Raw genomic sequence first — 23,806 nt, 5'->3', positions numbered from 1 at the left:
ACCCCCGGAGGCCAGCGAGCCCAGCATGGGGGCCAGTGGGACTGAAGTCACACACAAACACTGCCCTGAGTGGGCCCCGGGTGGGCGGCAGAGGCCAGTCTGAGCATTCTGTTCACGCCCTGCCCTCCGCCCCCTGCTCCTAGACCATGAACTTCCAGGTGACAGGCCTGGGCCTGGACAAAATGAAGCTGGACAGTCCCCAGTCCTTCCTGGACCAGGAGGAGGTAGAGGAGGCCGAGGATGGGCAGCTGCTGGAGCCCGAGGCTTGGCGAACCTATGTGGAGCGCCGCAACACTCTGCAAGAGTTCCTGACCTCAGACCTGAGCCCCCACTTGCTCAAGCGCCACCATGCCCGCATGGAGCTCCTGAAGAAGTGCTCCTACTACATTGAGATCCTCCCCAAGCACCTGGCTCTGGGCGACCAGAACCCACTGGTGCTGCCCACCACCATGTTCCAGCTCATTGACCCATGGAAGTTCCAGCGCATGAAGAAGGTGGGCGCCGCCCAGACCAAGATCCAGCTCCTGCTGCTTGGGGACCTGCTGGAGCAGCTGGACCATGGCCGCTCCGAGCTGGATGCCCTGCTCGAGTCGCCAGACCCTCGGCCCTTCCTGGCAGGCTGGGGGCTCGTGGAGCAGCGCCTGGCGGACCTGTCAGCTGTCATGGACAGCTTCCTGGCCATGATGGTGCCGGGGCGCCTACACGTCAAACACCGCCTAGTGTCTGACATTGGCGCCACCAAGATTCCCCACATCCGGCTCATGCTGAGCACCAAGATGCCCGTCATGTTTGACCGCAAGGAGTCGGTGGCCCACCAGGACTGGGTCAGCCTGCGCTGGTTTGTCACCATCCAGCAGGCTATGCCAGAGCAGTTTGAGCTGCGCTACAAGCTGCTGGACCCACGGACACAGCAGGAGTGCATGCAGTGTGGCATTATCCCCGTGGCCGCCTGCGCCTTTGACATCCGAAACCTGTTGCCCAACCGTGCCTACAAGTTCACTGTCAAGAGGGCGGAGAGCTACACGCTGGTGTATGAGCCCTGGAGGGACAGCCTCACCCTGCACACCCGACCAGGGACCCCTGAAGGGCCCGCCCCCAGTAGGCTGGGCAAGCTGGGCCCATCCCTGATCGCACCTTCTGAGAGATGATTTTCTAGTATTTATCCACTAATAAAGAGGAGTATAAATACACATACACAATTAAAGAAACAGACTTACTTACGTTTTAGAGGTGGTGGCAGCCACATGAGTCTTTTTTCCTGACTCAGCACAGCCCACCCATGAGTCCTGCCCCCTCCAGTTTCTGCTCTCTTTTCCGGCGGGGAGCCCCAGGCTGGCCTTTGCAGGACACTGACCCCTGTAACAAGAAGCCTCAGCTTGCCTGGCACATGGCTGCCACCATCAGCGGTGAGAATGGCTCCAAGGCTCTGGCACCTCCGCCCCAGCCCCTCCCATGTGCCCCCAGCTCCTTCCTATCACAGTGAGCAGCCATGTGACCTGGGAACAGGCTCTGGCCACCTTTCTTGCCTCCTAGGCTGGGGTTTCCCAAGGTGGGTGGATACCCCCAAGTCCTGCCCAAACCTCATTGGAGGCAGTCATGGCCCCATTACTATCTCACCTGTCAAGGCCAGGGGGCCCAACAAGAGCACATTTTATTTTGTTTTTAATGAAAAGTATTGTATTCTCCCCAAAAGAAGCTGAAGTTCATCAGCGGCCCCATCCTTAGGTGGATGAGGATCCTAACAAGGGAGACTGGCAGGGTACCCTGCCCAGATCCAGGCCAGTGGGCAACTGAGAGAGTCTGCCCTTGCCTGCCAGTGGTCCGCTCGGCCAGCAGCTTGCTTGCTGCCTGTGCACATACCCACTTCGGGAAGGTGAGGAGGATGCCGGCGGCTACCTGCTCTGGCAACTTGGCCCTGCTCAGGTCCAGGAGGGACGGCATCGTGTACCCTGGCTATGGCTGAAGAAGACTGTTCACAGCAAAAGGCCCAGAGCTGCCCCCAGTACATGGCCAACTAGCCTTCTGTTGCCCACCGTTCACACCAGAGCAGCCACTAGGACTTCAGGCCTCTGGAAGGATATGGTGTAGCCAGGGCAAGGGGGTCAGAAACAGAGCCCCTGCCCCACTGAAAAGCAGTTTGGTGAGAGAGGGGACCTCAACTGGGTAAGAGGGCCCAGCACCACCCTCCCTTCCCAGGTATGGACAGTGTCTTCTGCAGGGTTGGGGTGTCTTCACCTAGGGCTCCCCTCCCAGATCTCTCCAGGTGCCTGCTTGCTGCCACGTGCCAGCCAAGGGTTCAGCTAGACTGTCACGTGGTCTGTGGCATCATGTGGCTATGTCAGGGGGAGGGGAACTCCTTCCTGGGTGCCCTGCTGATGGAGTCACCCCAAGGCTTCCAGGGATCCAGAGCAGTGGAGGGTGGGGCATGGGGACGAGAAGCCTAGAGGGGAGAGGAGCAGGGGCCAGCCAGGGGACCAGAGATGGGGGTTTATGCTGGTCATACTGATCCAGAGCCCAGCACACTGGGGTGAGAGCTCACCAAGGGAGGAATGCATGGGTTCTGAGTCCTGGCACATCTGGGGGCCTTCCGGGGTCCATGCCTCCTTCCCATGGCCCCTCCTAGCACCTTCCTCATGGTGCCAGTGCAGGTGCCAGGTTGTAAGTGATCCACAGCACCCTCCCAGTGCAACCCTGGAGGTCAGGGCACAGGTCTGTGCCTGCCCCGCCCCTCGTGCCTGTGGCTTTCTGCCTCACCAGCTTCTCTCTCCTCTAGATCCGTTCGCTGCCCTGCACTCACAACCCCAGGCTTCAAACTGAGCCTGGGTGAAACCACAGCCCTCACCATGGTGAGGCCTACTGTCCACTCTCTGCCCATGACCCTGTCTCACACCACCTCTGCAAGCAGTTGCCTGACTGCGGAACTGCGGTCCTCGGGGATGCAATGCCTCTTCCTACTGGAAGCCCTCCCTGATTCCAGGCTGAGGAGGGCTTGGCTCCATGCCTCAGTGATCTGGAGGGGCTGCAGCCTCAATTGACCGAGCCCTACCACGCCAGGCTTGATGCCCGTGGACCCTGTCAGATGGGCTGTGCCTCAATCCAGCTGCACATCCCTCCTGACCATGCAGACTGGAGACCAAAGCCCCTGCACACCGTCTGCCGAGACTGGGGTTCCAGTTGGGGCTTCATGGCCAGAGCCCATGTCCTTCCTGGACACACAGGGAGGCTCACTCCTGAGACCAGAGGTTCATGTCCACACTCCTGGCCTCTGGGCCTCGAATCTCTGCCTGCAACTTGCCTGCCACCTACCAGGGGAGGTCCACTCCTGGCCACGTGGCTCAATAGGTGTCCGCAGGACCTACAGCGTTAGGAGGGGATTGGTCTCTGACAGAACGTTTCCCGCGTGGTGGATGCTGGGCTGCTGGGGAGATGTCCCTGTCTAAAGAACATATAGAGCACTGGACACAGCCACTGCCAGCATCAGGAGAGGTGCTGGGTGGATGACAGGGGTCCCAGGATGACCACCCCTGCACCTGCAGTCAACTCGTCTTAAAAGGGCGCCAAGACACAGAAAGGGCAACCTTCCCAACTGAGGGTCCTCGGACAGATAAACAAAGTCCCTGACTCACCCTCTCAAAAATTAACTCAAGAGGATCATCTCAATGTCAAAGCTAAACTATATTTTCTACAAAACACATGAAATCTTCACAGCCTTGGGGTAGGCAAATGTTTCTTTAAGAACATGAAAAGCCCTAAAAAAGTCAATAAACTGGATTTCATAAATATCCAAAATGCCTGCTCTTCAACAGATGTCAGTGAAAATAAAGAAAAGGCAAGGTGTTGACTGAAAGAAAATATTCGAAGTACACAAATCTGAGGAATTGTAGTTTCTTAATCTTAAAATTCAGTAACTTGGGACCTCTCTGGCAGCCCAGTGGTTGACTCCGTGCTTCCCCTGCAGTGGGCACTGACTTCGCCCCTGGTTGGGGAATTGAGATCCACTATCAGTTTGGAACTGTAAAGAAAGAAGCCGTAGGCGCCGAGTCAGGGTCCTCACCTGGTCCCGGTGCTGGGTGCAGGAGTCCCTGCTGGAAATCCATCCACTCACAGCCCTTCACCAGAAGACACAGACACAGGTTACAAAAAATGTTTTTTATTTGAAATCAAAGTACCAAGCAGATACTTGCAAAACACCGTACAAAGTAGAACTCAGAGGTGTCCCCTGCCCAGGCTGCCTCCGAGCCCCCCAGATCCAATTCTGCCTCCTGGAGCCCGAGCCTGGGACAGGCCCCGCATGCCTGGTGGGGGGAAGGGTGGGGCGCTGACAGCGAGATGGCCCGATCCCCACACCGGGCTGAGGGTTCCTGGAGGACAGTGGGCCCCTTCCCCCACCTGGAGCTAGGCCCCCAGGCACCGTGTCTGGAAGCAGGCGTCACGGTTCTGTCTATATGGCTCTGAAACGAACTTTCCACCCAGTGCTCCGTGACCGGCAGGCAGAGGCAGCTTTCCAGGGCGTAGCAGGTCTGAATGGTCAAGGTTCCAAGCACAAGATGCCCAGTTTCACTAGCAACATGTTCTGATATGATCTGAGCTGGACGCAGGACTGGCTGGGGTGTCCCGTCCACAGGCTCAACTGTGTGCATCAGAGATGCGCCTGGAAGAGGAGCGTCTAACAAGCAAGTGACACCGTGCTGAAAGCAGCGCGCCCGAAACGGCAGCCGACCAGACACGACAGTAACAGAGCCTCAGTGAGGGCGCCGAGGTGGGTCCAGGGGACCTGACGGACGGAAGGACGGATGGACGGAGCCCAGTTCCCTTCGAAGCGCGAGGCAGGCAGAGGCTTCTCTCTGGGTCTCCGCAGGTGTCAGATGGACAGGAGGCCGAGGGTGGCCGTGGTATCCCCCACTGCAGTGGCTCAAGGCCTGCAGAGCAGCCCCTCCCTGGTCTTTCCAAGTCCAAGACCAGAAAAGCAGAGGGCCGGCCAGCCCACAGGCACCCTCCCCACGAGCACCTGGGTGCCACCTCACCCATGCTGGTCCCAGACGCCTTGCGGCACCAGTGTCAGCCAGTGGAGCGCAGCCCACCTCTAGGGGGGCCCCACTAGCATGGAGCTGAGTCCGGAGTTGAACACCAGACCATGAGCCCCAACCCAAGGCGTGTCCCCACTGGACATGGAGTGACCCCTCTACAGGCCCTGGTCGTTCTCTCTCTGTGTCCTCCCCAGGAAAAGCCACAGGTCACGCCCGCCTCTTGCCCCCAGGGCTGTCCCAACTGTCCCTGTGTACAAGACACTCTTGAACCCAGAGCAGATCAGGGACCCCAGGCACTCTGCCTCGTTTAGGTTGAAAACACGATAAACCTGACTCTTTGTTGGAGCCTACTAAGGGGTTCACTTAGGAACACCCACAGAGCATGTGCAACGGCCCCTGAACATCTGCGGGCACGGGTGGGAGGCGTTCTGGCCTGTGCTGCTTGGGCCCCTGGGTCCTTCTGGCCAGGCAGGTGTCCCAGGGCCTGAACCCTGACCCCCGGGTGCCCTGGAGGCCCCTGAGCCACGTGCAGGCCTGAAGCACCACTGATGCTTATGCCAGAGATGGAAGAGCAGAGTGCTGGCCACACTAAACCTACAGAAAACTGTGGGAAGAAACCAAATCCATAGGATCCATGGGTTTCCACACTTGGGGACAGTTCCCAAGACACGTGTTAGTAACGGGCTCCCCAGCTACGGGCCGAGGCCCTGCCCCTGCCCTGCCTCTGCCGCCAGCTGCACTGGGCCCCTGGCCCCCAACCTGGCTCCTCACCAAGGCCCCACGTGTAAACAGTATTAATAAGCAACAGATGGAAAAATATATTTCCCAAGAAAACAGGGGAGGAGGCTCAGAGCTCAGAGCCCCACATCCCAGGCTGCTGCCACATCCCTCACCTCTCCTCTCTTCTCCGTCTGTTTTGGCGTTTCCTCTCTTTGGTTCAGCAGCCCCACGTGGCCCACGGGCACCGGCGCTGTGCCCCCACAGCCTGAGGAGAAGTGGCCAGCCCAGTGCCCACGTGGGGCCTCACCTTCCATTGGCTGCTACTTGTGCTCATGGCCTTCCGCCATGGCGGCCACCTCGATGGTGGCCGTGTGCTCCTCAGGTCCCGGGGCAGCCACGGCACTCTCGACAGTCCCCGTGGGCACCGTCACGATGGTGCTGCCCCCGGGCGATACCTGGGCCACGTTCTGCAGGGTGGGGCCCAGGCCGGGCAGGGTGAGCAGCTGCAGTGGGCTCACCACCTTGACCACAGTGCTGCCGTCCTGCATGGCGGCTGTGCTCAGGACCGTGAGGCTGGACGCGTCCGGGTGGATTTCCACCGTGTTGGGGAAGGTGGTGCCAGAGGAAGCCAGCACCGTGTAGCCGCCAAGCAGTGGCGAGGCGGGGGAGCTGGCCGGAGCGACCTGGGGCGCAGCCTTGCCCAGCACGGGGGAGGGCAGGGTGGACACCACTTTGCCCAGCGGCACACTGGTAAGCTGGGAGACGGGCACGCCGGGGGTCAGGGCGATCTGGGCAGATTGGGCGAGCACCTGTGAGGCGATGGCGGCTGGCCCAGATGTGGCCCTTGCGAGCCGCGGTCGCTTCACAGGGGGCGGCAGGGAGACCGGAGTGAGAGTCATGAGCACGTTGCTGAGGTGTTGTGACTTGTGCTTGAGCTCCTTGGCCCGCCGGCGGTGCTCGTCACACTGCTGCTCCAGGGCTGTGGGGCAGGCACAGGGCATCAGACCACCCGCCACCAGACAAGGACCTGCACTGGCCTGGGGCCTGACCTTGCACGCGCGTGGAGACGCTGTCTGCAGGGCCTTCTCTGCAGGGCACTCGCTGCTCTGAGGAAGCAGCAGAGAGCAGCTGGCTCGAGCTGCCTGACTGGGTCAGCCTTCCCTGTTCTGTCACATGCTCTGCTCACGCTAACGTTTGCAGGCAAACTGCCTGGTTACAGAACCAGCCTGCCTCACATACACCCACAGGCACCTCCCAGGAAGGCGCCACCTCACAGGTGGGTGGGGAGGGTGAATTGGTGAATTGCGGGGAGGTCTAGCTGGGGCTGTCCCAGTGTCACGCACCCCATGCCTGCCTCTGCACACCCAAGCACCTGTGGGCACAGCCGAGGCCAGTGTACCTGCCAGGTCGCGGGCATACTGCTCCCGAGAACGGTCCATCTGACACTTGTGGCTGGCCAGCACCTTCTTCACCAGGTCCAGCATGCCGAAGTTTTGGACGATGTTATTGAGGAGGACGGCATCTACACGGGCAGGGCAGGCAAACAATAAGAATGGGCCGGCCCATAGCAGGTCTGGGGCACTCCATGCCACCTGCTGAGGTATGGGACCAGGCGCAGCAGGTCCTGATCCTAGGGCTTGGCTTCCTCCCAGCACCAAGGAGGGATCCAGAGGGAGCAAGCTAACTGCCCACCCCTGCCGATGCTGCTGGGCCAGCTCGGAGCTGAAAGAAGCAGGCTACACTCACCGGCATCCTGAGGCCACCCCCACCACGCCGAACCAGAAGAGGCCTTGGGGCCCATGGACCAGGGCAAACGGACGGCTCACCTCGGAGCTGCAGGGGCGGGTCCTGCACCCGCTGCTGTAGGCCCTTCATGGTCTCCACCAGCTCCTGGTGGAACTCCTGTATGACCTCGTCCAGCAGGCCTGCGTCCTTCAGCCCCCGCCAGAAGGCGAACGTATCATCTGAGACGGAAGGAGGGGCTCAGAGATGGGGAGTCCTGCACAGACAGCCCCTCTGGTTCTATCACAGGGAGGAGTAAAGAACTGCCAGGAGGACACAGCTCTGGGGGAGCCGTCTGAGTGTCCCCCGCCCAACCACAAGTGGGAGTCCAGTGGGTCAGCCCTGTGCATCCACCAAGATAATGCCCAGCAGCCCACAAGTCCCCCGGGCAAAGCCAGCAGCAGGTGGGAGCCCCACCCCCCAGCAAGAAGCCCAGGGAGGCCCGCACCTCCAACGGCTGTGGTCCAGTCCCCTGGGTCCTCACAGGTCTCGATGGTGATGGTCGCAGGAGCCCCATTCACTGCAACCAAGATGAGCCTGGTGAGCCTTGCTGGCAATAGGCCAGCATTCCACCCACCACAGTACCCCCCTCATACCCCCCGTTTTCAAAAAATTAATTAACGTGTATAAGCACAACAGAGGATCCACACATTACACACCCACTGCTAAATATGGACAAAGAAGGAGCTAGAAAACGTCTCCTCAGAGCTGTCCCCAAGTCCTCAATACTCTGCTGTCTCTGTCAGTTATGATGAGCCTTCATGCCTGCCGGCCAGGGGCCACAGGCCAGCCTTCCCGCCTGGCCTGTTCTCAGCAGCCCCTCAAGTCTCTGTCTCATTGACACTATCGTCTGTCTCAACAGCTACCACGTTTCCTTCTTGTAAATCAGAAGAGGTGGAACTTTGAGAGGTGTAAGCCACCCAGGCTGGTTCACCTCTGTCTCCAGTATCTTCAGAGTCCTGGACACGGTATGGATCTGGCCATTTGGGGCTTAGGAACAAGACCAGCATCCTAACTTCTGGGTGAGTTTTCTGACTTCATGCCGGCCTTTTCCACATCCAACAAAGACATCAGCTGGGGAATGTCAGATGTTTGAAATAGCTTTTTCATAGTCTGGACTGACACAGAACCTTTAACTACACAATAGGTGACTCTGGTGGTCTGAGGACTCTGACTGAAGAAACCACCACGGAGGTAAGTTTAAGTAAAGCGACAGACTGTCCAAACCATCTAGAGACAACAGAATTCTCAGAGCTGAACCCCAAACCCCACGTGGCCTTTACCGGGCATGGCACTGACTGGAGACTCAAGTGTTCAGAGGCTTCTTGGAGACCAGCCACTGCGGCTGCCTTTTACAAGGCAGAGAAGTGCTGTCCCAGGGCCAGGCCACCACCCAGTAACTGCAAACAGTGACCACGGGATGAGGAAAGAGTCGACAAGGGCCAGCCCCAACTGCTGCCAGCCTGCACGTTCCTGGATCTCCCAGAGGACTCCCCAACTGAGCTGGCTGCCAGTCTGGGCAGGTAGGGTGCAGCGACTTATTCAGGGTGAACTCCAGGAGCTCTCTTTGCCCCCGAGCCTCCCCTCCAGCTTCCCAAGTACAGGACAAGGCCCCTCGACCAACCACTGTCTGGTCAGCCGTGAGGACAGTCCCTGGCCACATGGCAGCAGGCCCAGAGTGACCAGTGGAGGAACAGCTGAGGGGCAATCCAATTCCCATCTTGGGAAAGGTGGCACCACCAAGTCATCAGTGGGCAACATGAACAGGGAAACTGGGACCTGATTTCATTCCAACTTGTTTTAAATAGAATCTCTGTGCTCAAACATCTGGAAATAATCCCAGGGAACACGAAGGCCTTCTACCAGTTAAACACATCAGCTTATCTACTATAAACACATCAGCAACTCAAGTGGCAGGGAGCACACACAAGCCCAGACCAGTGCTGAGGGGAGAGGCTCCAGGGCAAGGGCAGAGGATGCTCCCCAAACGGGCAAAGCTGCAGGTGGGCACTGGACACTGGCCCCGTTAATCTTCATGCTCTTCTCCACCTATGAATCATTGTATTTTATAATAAGAATGGCTTAAGAAAATAAAGTCCTTCAGTCTTCCCTGTGGGTAGAACAGCAATGCAGCTAGATTTCCTCGGTGAGGAAGGAGGAGGTGGGCGCAAACCACTGGGGCCCAGAAGGGACAGCCAAGTTGACTGGAGGCCCCATGCAAGCAACCAGCAGCGGAGGGAGCCCAACACGTGGTACCTACCGTCAGCGGTGGCTGGCGTGAGCGGGATGTACTCAGTAGGCGTGGGGCTGCCCAGGGATGCGCGCGCCCCAGAGAGGTCAATCTTGGTGCTGCGGCAGGTGTTGGAGCAGACCCTGTCATGCTGGTAGAAGTCCAGCTCCCCGGAGTCCATGATCTTCCTGCACGGAGGACGGATGTCACACAGGGTGACAAGGCTGCGGAGGCTCAGGGCTTGCCTGTGCTCCACCCCAGCACCATTCTCTCAGCAGCATGGGGATGCCTGTGTGTAGCTCTGTCCATGAGGAGTGCGACCACAGCGGCTGGTACCCAGAGGGAGGCAGCTATCCCGGAGACTTCAGTCAGCACTGAGGGCTGGCCCTCTTTGAGAGAGTGGCCACAGTACTCCCTGATGGAGGGTCCCTGGCCAGTCCTGTGTAGGCCCCACTCCCTCCGCCCCACCCTAACCCTGCCCCGTCCACCTAAGCATGATGCCGTTCATTCGGATGGCTCGCTTCCAGTCCTTCAGGGTGGACTTGCCAGCCAGGTGCACAAACTCCTTGGGGCTGATGACATGTTCATCGTACTGTGGACAGAAGAGCAGAGCAGGGTCAAGATGGAGCCTCCCCGATGCCCTCTCTCTTGCCTGACCCTCTGTCCAGGGCCAGCCTAGGAAAGAGGATGGATGGCAGGGCAGCCACTGTGGAGGCACATTCAAGCATGCCCTGAAACCAAAGAACCAACACACAACTGCATTTACTTAGTGCACAAGCAGGGGGGATGGACATGTCACAGCAGCAGCAGAGGCAGAAACAAAAGCTCCAACGTGGCCTGGACACATGGCTGGACCTGACCAGGGTGCTGGATGCCCCGGGGCCTCCCCTCCCCAGGGCCTCCCCTCCCAGGGCAGCTGCCCTGAGGGGCCCTGCAGTCTGTGTCGGGTCGGGTCCAGGTTACCCTGCCACTGGAGCAAAACTGCCTCAGCTCACGTACAAGCCACACCTTCTCTGTCACGCTCCACAAAGTGTACATACTCTACAAATTGAAGGCTCGCAAACACCGTTTCAAGCAAGGCTACTGGTGCTGTTTTTCAATAGCAGTTGCTCAATTCAGGTCTCTGTGTCACATTCTGGTAATTATCCTAATATTCCAAACTTTTTCATTAGTTACAGTGATCTGTGGTCAGTGATCTTCAGTGCTACTACCACGACTCTGAGAGCTCAGATGATGGTTACCATTTTTAGCAATAAAGCTAAAGGCATGTACATTGGTTTTAGACATAATGTTATGACACCACTAACAGAGCATGATTCAGTGTAAATATACTTTTTATATGTGCAGGGAAAACAAAAAATGTGTGTGACTCTCTATTGCAAGGTGGCCTTCTCCAAGGCTGCCTGCGACCAGCCTGGGAAGCCCTCTTGATGGAAGCAACTGTCCTGATTCCCTGAGCCTAAACACTGTCCCTCCAAGCCAGGAAGCCATTCTATCCCTTGCCTTGGTTGGTTGGGAGCTGCCTCTGGGCCCAGGAAGGCAGGGATAGTCAGCACCCTCTCTGGCCAGTCCCCAGGCACAGAAGTCCATGGTGGACCCAAAGTGCCCCCCAACTATGTGATGCCTTCTCTGACCCTGCCCCCACCTGACATTGTAGCACCACCTGATGGCCTGCCTCTCCCTTACATCCTGCCACCCCTTTCTGTCCCGCCTCCCTCTGAGGAACCAGGTTCTCCTCTACTGGTGGGGCAGGTGTGCTCCACACTCACGGTGGGCTAACTGGTCCCACTCCCACCCGTCTGACTGTACTGACTGTCCTGTCTCTCCTCTCCCTAACCTAGAGGAGCATCTCAGATTGACCATGCCTTCCTGACCTCAACATTCGTGAAGCATGCAGGTCTGTGTTTCTGCAGACAAAGAAAGCGTCCCTCAGTTTGTGTCTGTCTGATATCTTCCTGAGCGGAACCAGGTTGTGCGTTTGTGTCAGGAAATGCCACAGAACCCCTGCCCATTCCATCAGGAGGCTGTGGCAGAGACTGGCCCAACACTGACACCCAAACATCACCACTCATTTAGCAGGTGATCGGCAGGCTTCACCCTCTGTAAGCAGCACCTTAGTGATGGGGGTACTTGGAGACCAGCTTCCCCTGACTAGATGCAACACCTCCTCACGGCGCTCTGGCTCCGGCACCCCATCTATGTTTGCTAGTTGGCGTAAGAGTTTTAGCTCTTTCTTGTTTGATGTAAATAAATGACATGAAATATACTGCAACAAATATGGGCAGATAGATTCTTATTTTTACTTGAATTATAATCCATGACCATCATTCATTATTTTGATGCTAAAAGGTCCCAGAGCCAGTGGAAGGTCCTTTGCCCCGGCACCTAGTGATTTTAAAATGTGAAATTTTGAATGTATTTGTTCAGTTTGGGATGTATTAAGTTTCTTAAACTGCGGGTGGCTTTCTTTCCTGGGTTATGAAAGTTCTCAGACCCTCTCTCCTCTCAGAAGTCACATAGATAGGTTAGACTTTCCTGTGCTTCCATTTTCCCTTGAGACATTTCGCTAGGTAGTTGTCTCGATAACTTCTTCTGTCTTCTAGTTCACTAATTATCTCTTCAACTGTATCTCAGTTCAGTTCAGCTCAGTCGCTCAGTCGTGTCCGACTCTTTGCGACCCCATGAATCGCAGCACGCCAGGCCTCCCTGTCCATCACCAGCTCCCGGAGTTCACTCAAGACTCACGTCCATCGAGTCAGTGATGCCATCCAGCCATCTCATCCTCTGTCGTCCCCTTCTCCTCTTGCCCCCAATCCCTCCCAACATCAGAGTCTTTTCCAATGAGTCAACTCTTCGCATGAGGAGGCCAAAGTACTGGAGTTTCAGCTTTAGCATCATTCCTTCCAAAGAAATCCCAGGGCTGATCTCCTTCAGAATGGATTGGTTGGATCTCCTTGCAGTCCAAGGGACTCTCAAGAGTCTTCTCCAACACCACAGTTGAAAAGCATCCATTCTTCGGCGCTCAGCCTTCTTCACAGTCCAACTCTCACATCCATACATGACCATAGGAAAAATCATAGCCTTGACTAGACGGACCTTAGTTGGCAAAGTAATGTCTCTGCTTTTGAATATGCTATCTAGGTTGGTCATAACTTTTCTTCCAAGGAGTAAGCGTCTTTTAATTTCATGGCTGCAGTCACCATCTGCAGTGATTTTGGAGCCCAAAAAAATAAAGTCTGACACTGTTTCCACTGTTTCCCCATCTATTTCCCATGAAGTGATGGGACCGGATGCCATGATCTTCATTTTCTGAATGTTGAGCTTTAAGCCAACTTTTTCACTCTCCACTTTCACTTTCATCAAGAGGCTTTTTAGTTCCTCTTCACTTTCTGCCATAAGGGTGGTGTCATCTGCATATCTGAGGTGATTGATATTTCTCCCGGCAATCTTGATTCCAGCTTGTGTTTCTTCCAGCCCAGCGTTTCTCATGATGTACTCTGCATATAAGTTAAATAAGCAGGGTGACAATATACAGCCTTGACGTACTTCTTTTCCTATCTGAAACAAGTCTGTTGTTCTATGTCCAGTTCTAACTGTTGCTTCCTGACCTGCATACACGCTACTGGAGATCAGTGGAGAAATAACTCCAGAAAGAATGAAGGGATGGAGCCAAAGCAAAAACAATACCCAGTTGTGGATGTGACTGGTGATAGAAGCAAGGTCCGATGCTATAAAGAGCAATATTGCATAGGAACCTGGAATGTCAGGTCCATGAATCAAGGCAAATTGGCAGTGGTCAAACAAGAGATGGCAAGAGTGAACGCCAACATTCTAGGAATCAGCGAACTAAAATGGACTGGAATGGGTGAATTTAACTCAGATGACCATTATATCTACTACTGCGGGCAGGAATCCCTCAGAAGAAATGGAGTAGCCATCATGGTCAACAAAAGAGTCCGAAATGCAGTACTTGGATGCAATCTCAAAACAAAAGAATGATCTCTGTTTGTTTCCAAGGCAAACCATTCAATATCACAGTAATCCAAGTTTATGCCCCAACCAGTAATGTTGAAGAAGCTGAACGGTTCTATGAAGACCTACAAGACCTTTTAAACTAACACCCAAAAAAGATGTCCTTTTCAACTGTGTCTAATCAGCTGTAAATCCACCCACTTAGTGTTCGATTTTAATCGTTTTTCTAGTTTTTTTCATATCTGCTTATGCTTTATTCACGTTTGAGTCTCTTTTTTATTTCTTGAAGTAACTAAACATAATTATTTTCTATTTTGTGTCTCAGAATTCCAACCTGTAGCATTTGTGGGCCTTACTTTGCTGTCTGTGATTTCTGTGTGCACTCACTCAGGTGCTTTGTTTCCTTGTGTGCTCAGGGTTAGGTTCTGCATTACTGTGAGCTGCTCCTTTTTTTGGAACTTTGTCTACCCAAGTTACTTGAAACCTGAGATAAAGGTGAGTTCTTTGAAAAAGGATTTCTCATTTGTTTTTGTCAGATTCCTGGGGGAGCTCTGAGCCAGGAACCATTCGACAACTAAACTCTTAGCTAAAGGTATTCACACTGTACAGGCCACATGTGACTCCTCAGGAGGGTCCCTACTCCACCTAGTGCTGATGTGGGAGGGGCGTTTTCCTTGTCCTAGAGGTAGGGGGGCTGGGAGGATGTGATCAGCATGTTTTCTAGCCCTCAAAATTGAAGGTGGAGACCTCTGGAAGTAGCAGCATCACAGGGACAATCCCTACCCCAACAACACACCCCAACTGGGAGCCCTGAGCTTTGGCTCCTCATCTCCTGACCACAAGGCTGAGAAACCAGTGTCAGGCAAAAGTTAGCTGCCCTCTACAATCCACCTTTACTCAGGCCCCGGGCCTACTTCCTCCTCTTTTGCCAGCTTAAGGAGGCATCTTCTAGATGCCTTAAGTGGCATTTTTAGCTCTTTTCAGCACAAGGTGAGTGGGTACCTAAGGTACCATGCTGCAGGGAAAGCAGACCTCTCTCCTGTCCACCTTACCTACGAGTGCTAATGAGTCTCTGCAAAGCAGCTCCCTTGTTTAACTGCCCAACAGAGTCACTCCAGGAACGGAACTCACTGCCCTGAGGCTTTCTCATACCCTGGTGATAGCCTGTTTGTCCCTGAAGCCTCCTTGTCCTCTGTTCTCCCAAACATGGGATTTCTGCCTCCTGAACTCCCCACCAAGGCCACACCCCTGCCATTGGGGTCTCCTTTTGTCTGCTTCGTAGCTGCAGCCCTGGGAGCCCCTCCCTGAAACCTGGCTGCATGGGAACTCTCACCTGCACACACTTCACATTGATGCCGGGGCACACAAACTTCCTCCAGATCAGGTTGGCCCTGCTGTCCCCGCAGGTGATGGGGTAAACGATCTCTGCCTCCAGGCTCTCCTCCTCTTCAGCCATCTTCACTTCTCACCAGGTGTGTTGACAGGGAAAGGGGCAACACAGAAAATCAGTTACAACTTCTCCAAAGCATTTCCTGCAAAAGTACAAGGTTAACTACCTTGAAAGAGAAATCAGAATCCAGGAGAGACTGAGACAAGACAAAGGTGGGCAGAGGGCATTTCTCCTCAGCCCAAAGTAAAGACCAACTGATGGAAATAAAACTTCACCCAAACACTTACAGAGAAACCTATTTGTAATATTTGGAAGAGCTGTGAGGCCTTTAACGTTAGGCTACAGAAAAAGGCCAAAGGCGGTAAGAGTCTGCATTGCTGATCACAGACAGCTACACTAACCAGGACTGCAAACCGAGCTCTCCCTGCTAGCCACAGGCCAGCACCACACCAGGGGACCCTGGAGCCAGGGCCTCCATGACGCCTCAGGCCCACCTCTGGAGAGATGCCCCAGGAGGGCCTCGGGAACCTTTGCTCCCTTACTCAAGGGAGGACAGTCCCCTCAGGCAAAACCACTTCTGGAGCAGCCTGCGGGCGCCACTGCCAGAAGGCAGGCTCCCTACCTAACACGGCCTCCTTGAGTTGCGAGGATGCCGTGAACGCGGCTGCAGCAGCCGCCGCGGCATTTTCCGTCTCCATGTTGTCCTCCGTCAGGTCACCGCTGGGGACAAAAGGGAAGGAGATAGAGGGGACATCAGCACCTCTGCAACAGCCAGCCCCTTGCTCCACTACCATTTCTGCCTCGCTTTCCAGTCTAGCCAGAGGTCATGGCACCGCTGACCCCACACGTCTCTCCTTACTTCACCCAGAAAACCTGGTTCCCAACTGGCCTGACCCTTAAGAGAAGAAGTTACCATGCATTTGGGGACACGAAGCCTTGGCAGCGGGAGAAGAGACACAGCCCTCAGCTCACCTGAGCCCCTCCGCCACCGCCCCCCCAAGCCTATCCTCACCCGTGCGGGGCAAGGTTGGTGGTGACCAGCACAGTCTTCACCTCTTCCACACCACTGCCATCCGCCGCTGTGTCAGGCGTCGTCACCACCACCACCTCCTCCATGTGGACACTCACATCGGGGGTGGCCATGGCTCAGCGGACAGGAGACGCCAGGGCCCCGGGCCTGCAGGCCAACAGAGCAGGCACAGGGTCTGCATGGGGACCTTGCCACCTTCTGACGGTGGAGTGAGCACAGGGCGGAAGCCCTGGCAGAACTGTGGAGCTGCACCAGGCCCAAAAGCCCCACGGTTACACTTGGGCGCTGGGGAGGAGCCAGGATGCATGTGGATGTCTCTGGAGGCGGGTCCTGTCGGAATCCAGGGCTTCGCACAGAAGGCCCTTGGGAACCCCCGTCTCTGGTCTGGGAGACCCTCCCTGGTGTTACTTTGTCTTTGCCTCTTTGCCCTCCAGTGAGCCTCAGCCCTCTAATCTCTGTGATGGTCGCGGTCAGGCAGGCACTGAAAACTCCGGGGGCCTGGAGGCAACTCACCGCTCCACTGCTCTCTACCCTCTGATGCTTGGCTCAGGGCAGGCCAGGTCCTGAGGTGTCACAGAATAGGGGAAGAAAGGCAGCTCTGGGGGTTGGAGTGTGCAAGAGACTGCGGAGAGTGGAGAGGGGGAGAGGGCCTGACCCCAGCCATGTGTGAAGGCTCCGGTCACTCCTCACCTGTCTGTGTGCAGACCTGGCCCGAAATGGTCAGCCAAAGCTTTCGAGGACTGACCTCCAGGGTCACCCACTGCCCAGGTCTCAGGCCAGCCTCGGATGGCACCTGAGCGACAGAGGCCCTGGCACAGGCTGAAGGCTTAGCTGACCCAAGACAGCGTCTGCCCACAGGAGGGGCTCAGACCTGCAGCGTAGGTCTGCTTCTTGCTAGAACAAAATGCTCCATTCTCCACAGGATCTCACAATACTCAAAGGATCCAGACGACGACCCAGAATTATCTACCACACAAAGAAGCAGGAAAGTCTGACCAAAATTAGGGCAAAAATAATACGAAGACGCCCAGTCCGAGGTGACCACCGGAACCCCCAGTGGCCTGAGCTGCGAGCACTCCTACTCCATGAGTGGAGCCTGCTGTCCTGACCGGGTCAGCACAGGAACCAAGGTCACAGCCAAGTGGAAATTTGAAAATAAAAAAATATAGTAACAAATAGAAAACCCACCTTGTGGGCTCAATATCAGAATGGAAGTGAGAGAGGAAAGAGACACAGCAATGAAAATATAGAGCAATACAAAAGATCTACTGTGAACAACAGAAAGAAGATGGAAAACAAAATGAACGGAGCTTCTGGGAATGCAGAACAAAAGAAGGTGGCCATCTGTATCACCAGAGTCCCAGAGGAAAGAAGACCGTGCCGAGCTGAAAAACAACTCGGAAGAAATAACAGCTGAACACTTCCCAAGGGTAGTGAAAAATATAAACTTACACGCTCAAGAAGTCCAACAAACTTCAAGCAGAATAAACTCAAAGAAATCTATGCCGAGAGCATAATCAAATTGCTGAAAATGGATGACAAAGTAAGAATGTTACAAAAACAGCAGATAAAAAGGTACGTATTTCCCACATGAGAACAGCAACCTGAAGGCCTTCGGGACTCTCCCCAGAACCACAGAACCAGAGGCAGGGACTTCCTTAACATGCTGAAAGGAAAGAGCCTCAGGCCCGCATTCTGTGGCAGGGAGACGATCCTTCAGAAACGAAGGCACAATAGAGACACTTTCAGATTAAGGAAACTTAAGACAACTGGCCACAAGCAGATCTGCTCTAAAAGCAGTGTTAACAGGGTCCTTCAGACAGATGGAGATCACAGCAGAGGGAGGCCTGAAGCTTCAGGAATGGAGGAAGGCAACCCGTGTGGTAAATATCTGGTAAAACTCAATAAACAGTTTTCCCCTTCAGTTCTTTTTACTTATGTATTTAGCTGTGTCAGGTCTCAGCTGTGGCATGCACGATCTTTCATTGCCACGCACAGACTCTCTAGTTGCAGCATGCAGGTTTAGTTGCCCGGAGGCAGGTGGGATCTTAGTTCCCCAACCAGGGACTGAATCTGTTGCTTGCATTGCAAGATGGATTCTTAACTACTAGACCACCAGGGGAGTCCCCAAAATTAAGTCTTAGTTTAAAAATATAAAACACAACACCAAAAGTGACCCCAATGTAAACTACAGACTCTGCTTGATGATGAGTCACCTGGGCTTTGTGGACTGCAACAAACATACCGCTCTGGTGAGGATGCTGGCAGGGACGGAGGCTGGGGAGTGGGTATATGGGAACTCCGGAGGTTCCTGTTCAATTGTGCTGTGAACATAAACCTGCCCCAAAATGAGGTATGTACATTACAACAGAATGAATAGAGAGGACAGTAGAAAATGAAAATAACAAGCTATAGGTGGAAGAAAATACTTGAAAATCACATCCGACAAAGAACTTGCCTGCAGAATACCGAAAGAACTCAACAACATCACAATTTAAAAGTAGGCAGAATATGTGAACAGACACTTCAGCAAAAGAGAAGTCCAAATGAGCACACAGAAAGCTGCTCGACATCATTAACCCATAGGAAAATGCAAACTAAAACCACAAGAATACTATTGCACACCTATTAGAACAGCTTAAAAAGCACCAACGAAAAGCTGATGATACAAAGACTGGGAGGATGTGAAGCAACCGGAATTCTCACACACAGCTGTGTGGTGCAGCCACACTAAGAAGGGTCTGGACATTTCCATAAAGTTAAATACATTCTTCCTACATGACCCAGCAAACCCACTCCTAAGTATCTGCTCCAGAGAAACGAAAACTTGTACACACAATGTTACGACAGCTTTATTCATGACTGTCAGAAACTGGAAAGAACTCAAATGACCTTCAATACATGGACATAGGAAGACGTTCCATGGGGAACAGGGATGGTCTCTTTGAAGCACGGAGCTGGGAAAACCAGACCTCTGCAGGCAACAAAATGAGGCTGGACCTTCACTTACACCACAGACAAAAATTAACACAAGACGGATCAAAGATCCAAACATAAGAGCTTATACTGTAAAACCCTCAGAAGAAAGCAGAGGGGAAAGTCCTCCTGACAAAACTTTGTAATGACATCTTTTTCTTTGTTTTTACTTTCTGGTTACAGTGGTACAGTTTGTGGGATTTTACTTCCCAGAGACTGAACCCAGGCACTCGGCAGTGACAGCAGAGTCCTGCCCACTGGACTGCCAGGGGATTCCCTAGCAATATGACACCAAAAGCACAAGGAACAAAAAACAGGTTAATTAGCCTCCACTGAAATTAAAAACTATTGTGCACCAAAGGACACTCCTGGGAGACTGAAAAGGCGACCCACACACTGGAAGGCAGTGTCTGCGCAGCACATGTCCACCAAGGGATTCACACCCAGGATGCAACTCAACGACAACAAAACAACCGGAACCATGGGCCAAGTATCATTTGAAGGAGACATTTCTCTAAAGGAAATCTGCAAACAGCCTGTCAGCCATGGAACAGATGCTCAACACCCTTAATCATTGGGGAAATGCACACGAAAACCACAAGGAGATACCACTTCATACCCATCAGGATGGTTATTAAAACAAACGGAAAGTAAGTGTGGTCAGGATATGGAGAGACTGGAACCATCCTGCACTGGTGGCAGACCAACAAAATGGTGACGCCCTTGTGGAAAGCAGCCTGGTAGTTCCTCAGGAAGTCACACGTACAGGGACTTCCTTGGCGGTCCACTGGTTAGGACTCTACACTTCCACTGCAGGCAACATGAATTTGATCCCTGGTCTTAATCCCTGGTCAGAGAATTAAGATCCTCATGTCATGAGGTTTAAAAGAAAAAAAAAAAAAAATCACTGTAAAATCGCCCTTATCACCTGAAACTAACACAACCTTGTTTGTTAATCGGCTATAGCCCAATAAAGTTTTTTAAAAAATTGCCCTGAAAGTAATGTTCTGTGGTACTTGGCTTTCATGGAGGCACCTCTGCTTTCACCAGGTAGGCTCTGAGAAGCCCAAAAAGCCACACTTGACCCCAAAGCTGCAGAAAGGCAAGAGCCCACCCTCAACGAGCAGCTGTCCACACCCACACCTCAAAACTGTATGGAGCACTAAACAGTGAAAACCCACAAAGTGGAACTTCTGCCTCTCCAATGGCAACTATATTAAGTTCTCAAAATTCCTCTTTCCCAATTAATTTTGAAGTAAAGAAAACACGACAAAATATTTCTAAAACAGCATTTGGGGGCATAAATATATAAAAACAGATTAAAAATGTGAGTGCACAGTTAGTACATCAAATTCAGATCTAGCTTTCCATGTCTTCAAAAAAATCAAATATTTTCCTTTGATAAAAATATGACCAGAAACAGCAGAGGGCCTAGGTCACACAGCAATGGCCCACAGACACAGTTTCTTTGATCCTCACCTTGTTTCAAAGTATTTAATTAGTTGCAACTTTTTCAAAGATTACAGGCTTCACATTTTAGAAATCCAGATTTCCAGTGTCTCTTGAAGAATGTCAGAAGTAGCCATTCCTGGAGGTGGCCCTCTAGCCCTGCTTTTCCTTGAGAATCTGGGCTTCCTCGCCCTGCCTTCCTAGGGGGTGAGGGGGGCACAAGCACTAGCTGTCCAGTCTTGACCACACCCTTCGTTACCCTGGCCAGACCGCATCAGGCTCTTAAGTGAGCAACCTGTATGTGTTTCTCCCCTGTCCAGTATGTCTTCCCAAAGTCTTAAGATACTTCCTACAAAGAAGTAACTTCTGACCAGTCTGCTTAATGTTTGTTACACTGGGGATTTATTTAATCCACTTGGTTTTATCCTAAACAGACTGGTGCACACTGTTGTACTCGGTTGTGCATGGTTGGTAGGAATGTAAATTGTGCAGCCATTATGAAAACAGTACCAGGTTCCTCAAAAGACTAAAAATAGAACTGTCATATGATCAGCAACCCCACTTCTGGGTGTATATATGAAAGAACAGAAATCAGGATCTCCAAGAGACACCTGCACCCCTTGTTCACTAAAGCATTATTTACAGCAGTCAAGATACAGGAGTAACCTCAATGTCCATTGACAGATGAATGGATAAAAGTTTGATATACACACACAATGGAATATAACTTAGCCTTTAAAAAAAAAAGAAATTCTGCCATTTGTGACATGGATGAATGTGGAGGACATTATTCTATGTGAAATAAGCCAGACACAGGACAAAATACTGCATGATACCACTTCCTGGAAAATCCCATAGACAGAGGAGCCTGGAGTGCTACAGTCCATGGGGTCACAAAAGAATCCAACACAACTTAGTAACTAAACAATCACCACTTACATGAGGAGTCTAAACAGTCAAACTTAGAGAAGCAGAGTGTGGAATGATGGTTGCAAGCATTTGGCGAAGAGGGACCAGGACAGAGTACAAAGCTTCAGATATGCAGAATGAGTAAATCCTGGAGGTCTGAGATACTGCATGAAGTGAAGTCGCTCAGTCGTGTCCAACTCTTTGCGACCCAATGGACTGTAACCTACCAGACTCCTCCGTCCATGGGATTTTCCAGGCAAGAATGCTGGAGTGGGTTGCCGTTTCCTTCTCCAGGAGATCTTCCCCACCCAGGGATTGAACCCGGGTCTCCCACATTGTAGGCAGACGCTTTATCGTCTGAGCGGTGAGGGAAGTCCTGAGATACTGCATAGTGCCTAGTTAACAACACTGTATACTTAAATTTTTGCTAGGTAAGCATTCCTACCACAAAGTAATAATGAAAGCAGGAAATTTTTGCTGATTGACAATTTAATGGCACAGATCGTAGTTTCACAGGCGTACATGAAACTCATAAAGTTGTATAGTTGTTATGCAGTTTTTTTTTTTAATGAAAAAAAGGCTGATGTAACTGAAATTTGTATTTGAAGTGTTAGCAAAGAAAGATAACCTTGGCTGTCTGGAAGAAAACTAAGTAAATCACAAAGTTAGGCAAGTATGTAACAGGTCATTACTGGCAATGGACCCCTACGAAGAGGTTCACGTGGCTCTGGTTCTCACCAAGGGTTCTGCAGGCATAAGGCCCCCACAGAAAGGGGCGTACCAACGTGGCCCTAAGGGTAGAGGGTTACCATGAGGCCCTCATGGGAAGCGGGGATTATCCCCGCGGCCCCCAGGAGAGAGAGGGATATCCCCGCGGCCCCCCACGGGATGAGAGGGCATCCCCGCGAGCCCCACAGCAAGGGGAGTATCCACGAGGCTCCCACGGAAACGGGGCGATCCACACGGCCCCCACCCAAAGCCCTCCCTAGCGCCCGCCGCCCGCCGCCTTCCGGCAAGATGGAGGCCGCGCCGCCGCCGACGCGCCTGACGCGGACCCGTGACGCCCGTGACGCCCGCCGCGCGCCGCCGCCCCTCCCCCGCTCCCCTCCCCCCGCCGTAACGTCCTGACGCTCCGCAGGGACCCCTGACTGGACGGCGGCGCGCGGCGGAGCGAGAGGCCTCGCCGCGGGGGGGCGGCGGGCGCTTACCTGAGCCGCGGCCGGGCCTGCGCGGGTGCCGATGGGCGGGCGGGGGTAGCGGGCGGCGGCGGCAGGCGGGCGGCGGCGGCGGCCTCGGGCTCCGCTCCTTGTTGGGGATTCGGCGGCGGCGGCGGCGGCGGCGGCCCGGGCGCGCGCTTCCTAGTGACGCAGACGGCGGGGCCGCGCACGCACGGGCAAGGGCGAGCCCGGGGATTTATTTGGCGCTCGGCGTGGAAGCGGGCGGTGCAGAGAAATAAGGCCCGGCGAGGCCGGGCGCGCGTGCGCGTGGGTGTGGGTTGGGCCGGAGGTGGATGTCCTGCCCTTTCCCAGGGCTGCGGGTCACGCTGTCCCCCCGCCCCCTCCGCCCGCTGGCTCACCTGCCTGGCACGGAGGAAACAAGACCCGGGAAAGGATGCGTAGGAAGACTCGTTTAGGGTTGGCGAGAAATGTGAGTGACCTGCCCGTGTGTGAAAGGGTCTCCCCAGAGGCAGGCAGGTGAGAGGGCTGCCGTGGCGGTCGTGCAGTCCGAATCCTGCGATTATCATGTTTTATTTTTGTATTATAGTAAGCCATAAAGACAGCCCCCAGTGTTCCTGTGTCGACCCCCAACCGCGCTGTCTGTCCTATGCTGTAATCACTGACCGTGTTTGCTCATCTTAATTTGCGTTAACTGAAGTTAAAATCCAGTTCCTCCGCTATCACAGAGCCACGAAGGACACCCTGAAGTAGGGTTAGGATCGCTGTGAAAACTTAAAATTACAGTAACTGGCCGGAGTATAAAGACCCTAGATTTTCCAGAACATGAGACGGTTAGCAGCACTCAACACTCAGCTTTCATGGGTTCCTTTGACTTGGGAGCCAGCACAACCAGGTCTTAATGTTTGCTTGAAAGGTGCAGTGGGGGCCCAGGGGATGGCAAGTGGGGTTCACCTGCCCTGCCGTGCCACAGGGCCGAGGCACGTGTGAGGCATCCCGGTCAGCTCCTGCCACAGGACTCCTGGAGGAAGCAGGGCAGCGGTGGGATTGGCTGTTCCCACACCTGCCTGTGTGCCCGGCAGTTGTGGGACCCAGAGGGTGGCCGAGGCTGGCTGTTCTCAGACAAGTGCAGGCAGGTCCCAACTC

At 53.9% G+C, this 23,806-nt stretch overlaps 2 protein-coding genes across 3 annotated transcripts; one reads left to right on the top strand and one right to left on the bottom strand.

Annotated features, from left to right (window-relative positions):
- The first annotated feature begins 146 nt into the window (after nucleotides 1-146).
- Nucleotides 147-1,148, top strand: FNDC11 (fibronectin type III domain containing 11). The gene has a single exon (XM_052651375.1). The coding sequence runs from the start codon at nucleotides 147-149 to the stop codon at nucleotides 1,146-1,148; it is 1,002 nt and encodes a 333-aa protein (XP_052507335.1).
- A 3,048-nt stretch (nucleotides 1,149-4,196) lies between these two features.
- On the bottom strand, nucleotides 4,197-22,749 carry GMEB2 (glucocorticoid modulatory element binding protein 2). Of its 2 annotated transcripts, XM_052650622.1 has the most exons (10): nucleotides 22,694-22,749; nucleotides 16,134-16,298; nucleotides 15,744-15,841; nucleotides 15,065-15,192; nucleotides 10,248-10,351; nucleotides 9,790-9,947; nucleotides 7,978-8,049; nucleotides 7,574-7,711; nucleotides 7,147-7,269; nucleotides 4,197-6,726 (listed from the first exon to the last, which is right to left on the bottom strand). In XM_052650622.1, exons 2-10 carry the CDS (start codon nucleotides 16,262-16,264, stop codon nucleotides 6,068-6,070), a joined length of 1,611 nt encoding a protein of 536 aa, XP_052506582.1. In that variant the 5' UTR covers nucleotides 16,265-16,298; nucleotides 22,694-22,749; the 3' UTR covers nucleotides 4,197-6,067. The 2 variants fall into 2 exon arrangements, with proteins under 2 accessions (XP_052506582.1, XP_052506583.1); XM_052650623.1 differs by lacking the exon at nucleotides 22,694-22,749 and having other exon boundaries at nucleotides 15,065-15,263; nucleotides 16,134-16,174.
- Nucleotides 22,750-23,806: the final 1,057 nt, after the last annotated feature.

The sequence above is a fragment of the Budorcas taxicolor genome, chromosome 13 (assembly GCF_023091745.1).
Source record: "Budorcas taxicolor isolate Tak-1 chromosome 13, Takin1.1, whole genome shotgun sequence".
Lineage (NCBI taxonomy): Eukaryota > Metazoa > Chordata > Mammalia > Artiodactyla > Bovidae > Budorcas > Budorcas taxicolor.
This window is presented reverse-complemented; position numbering and strand designations above follow the sequence as displayed.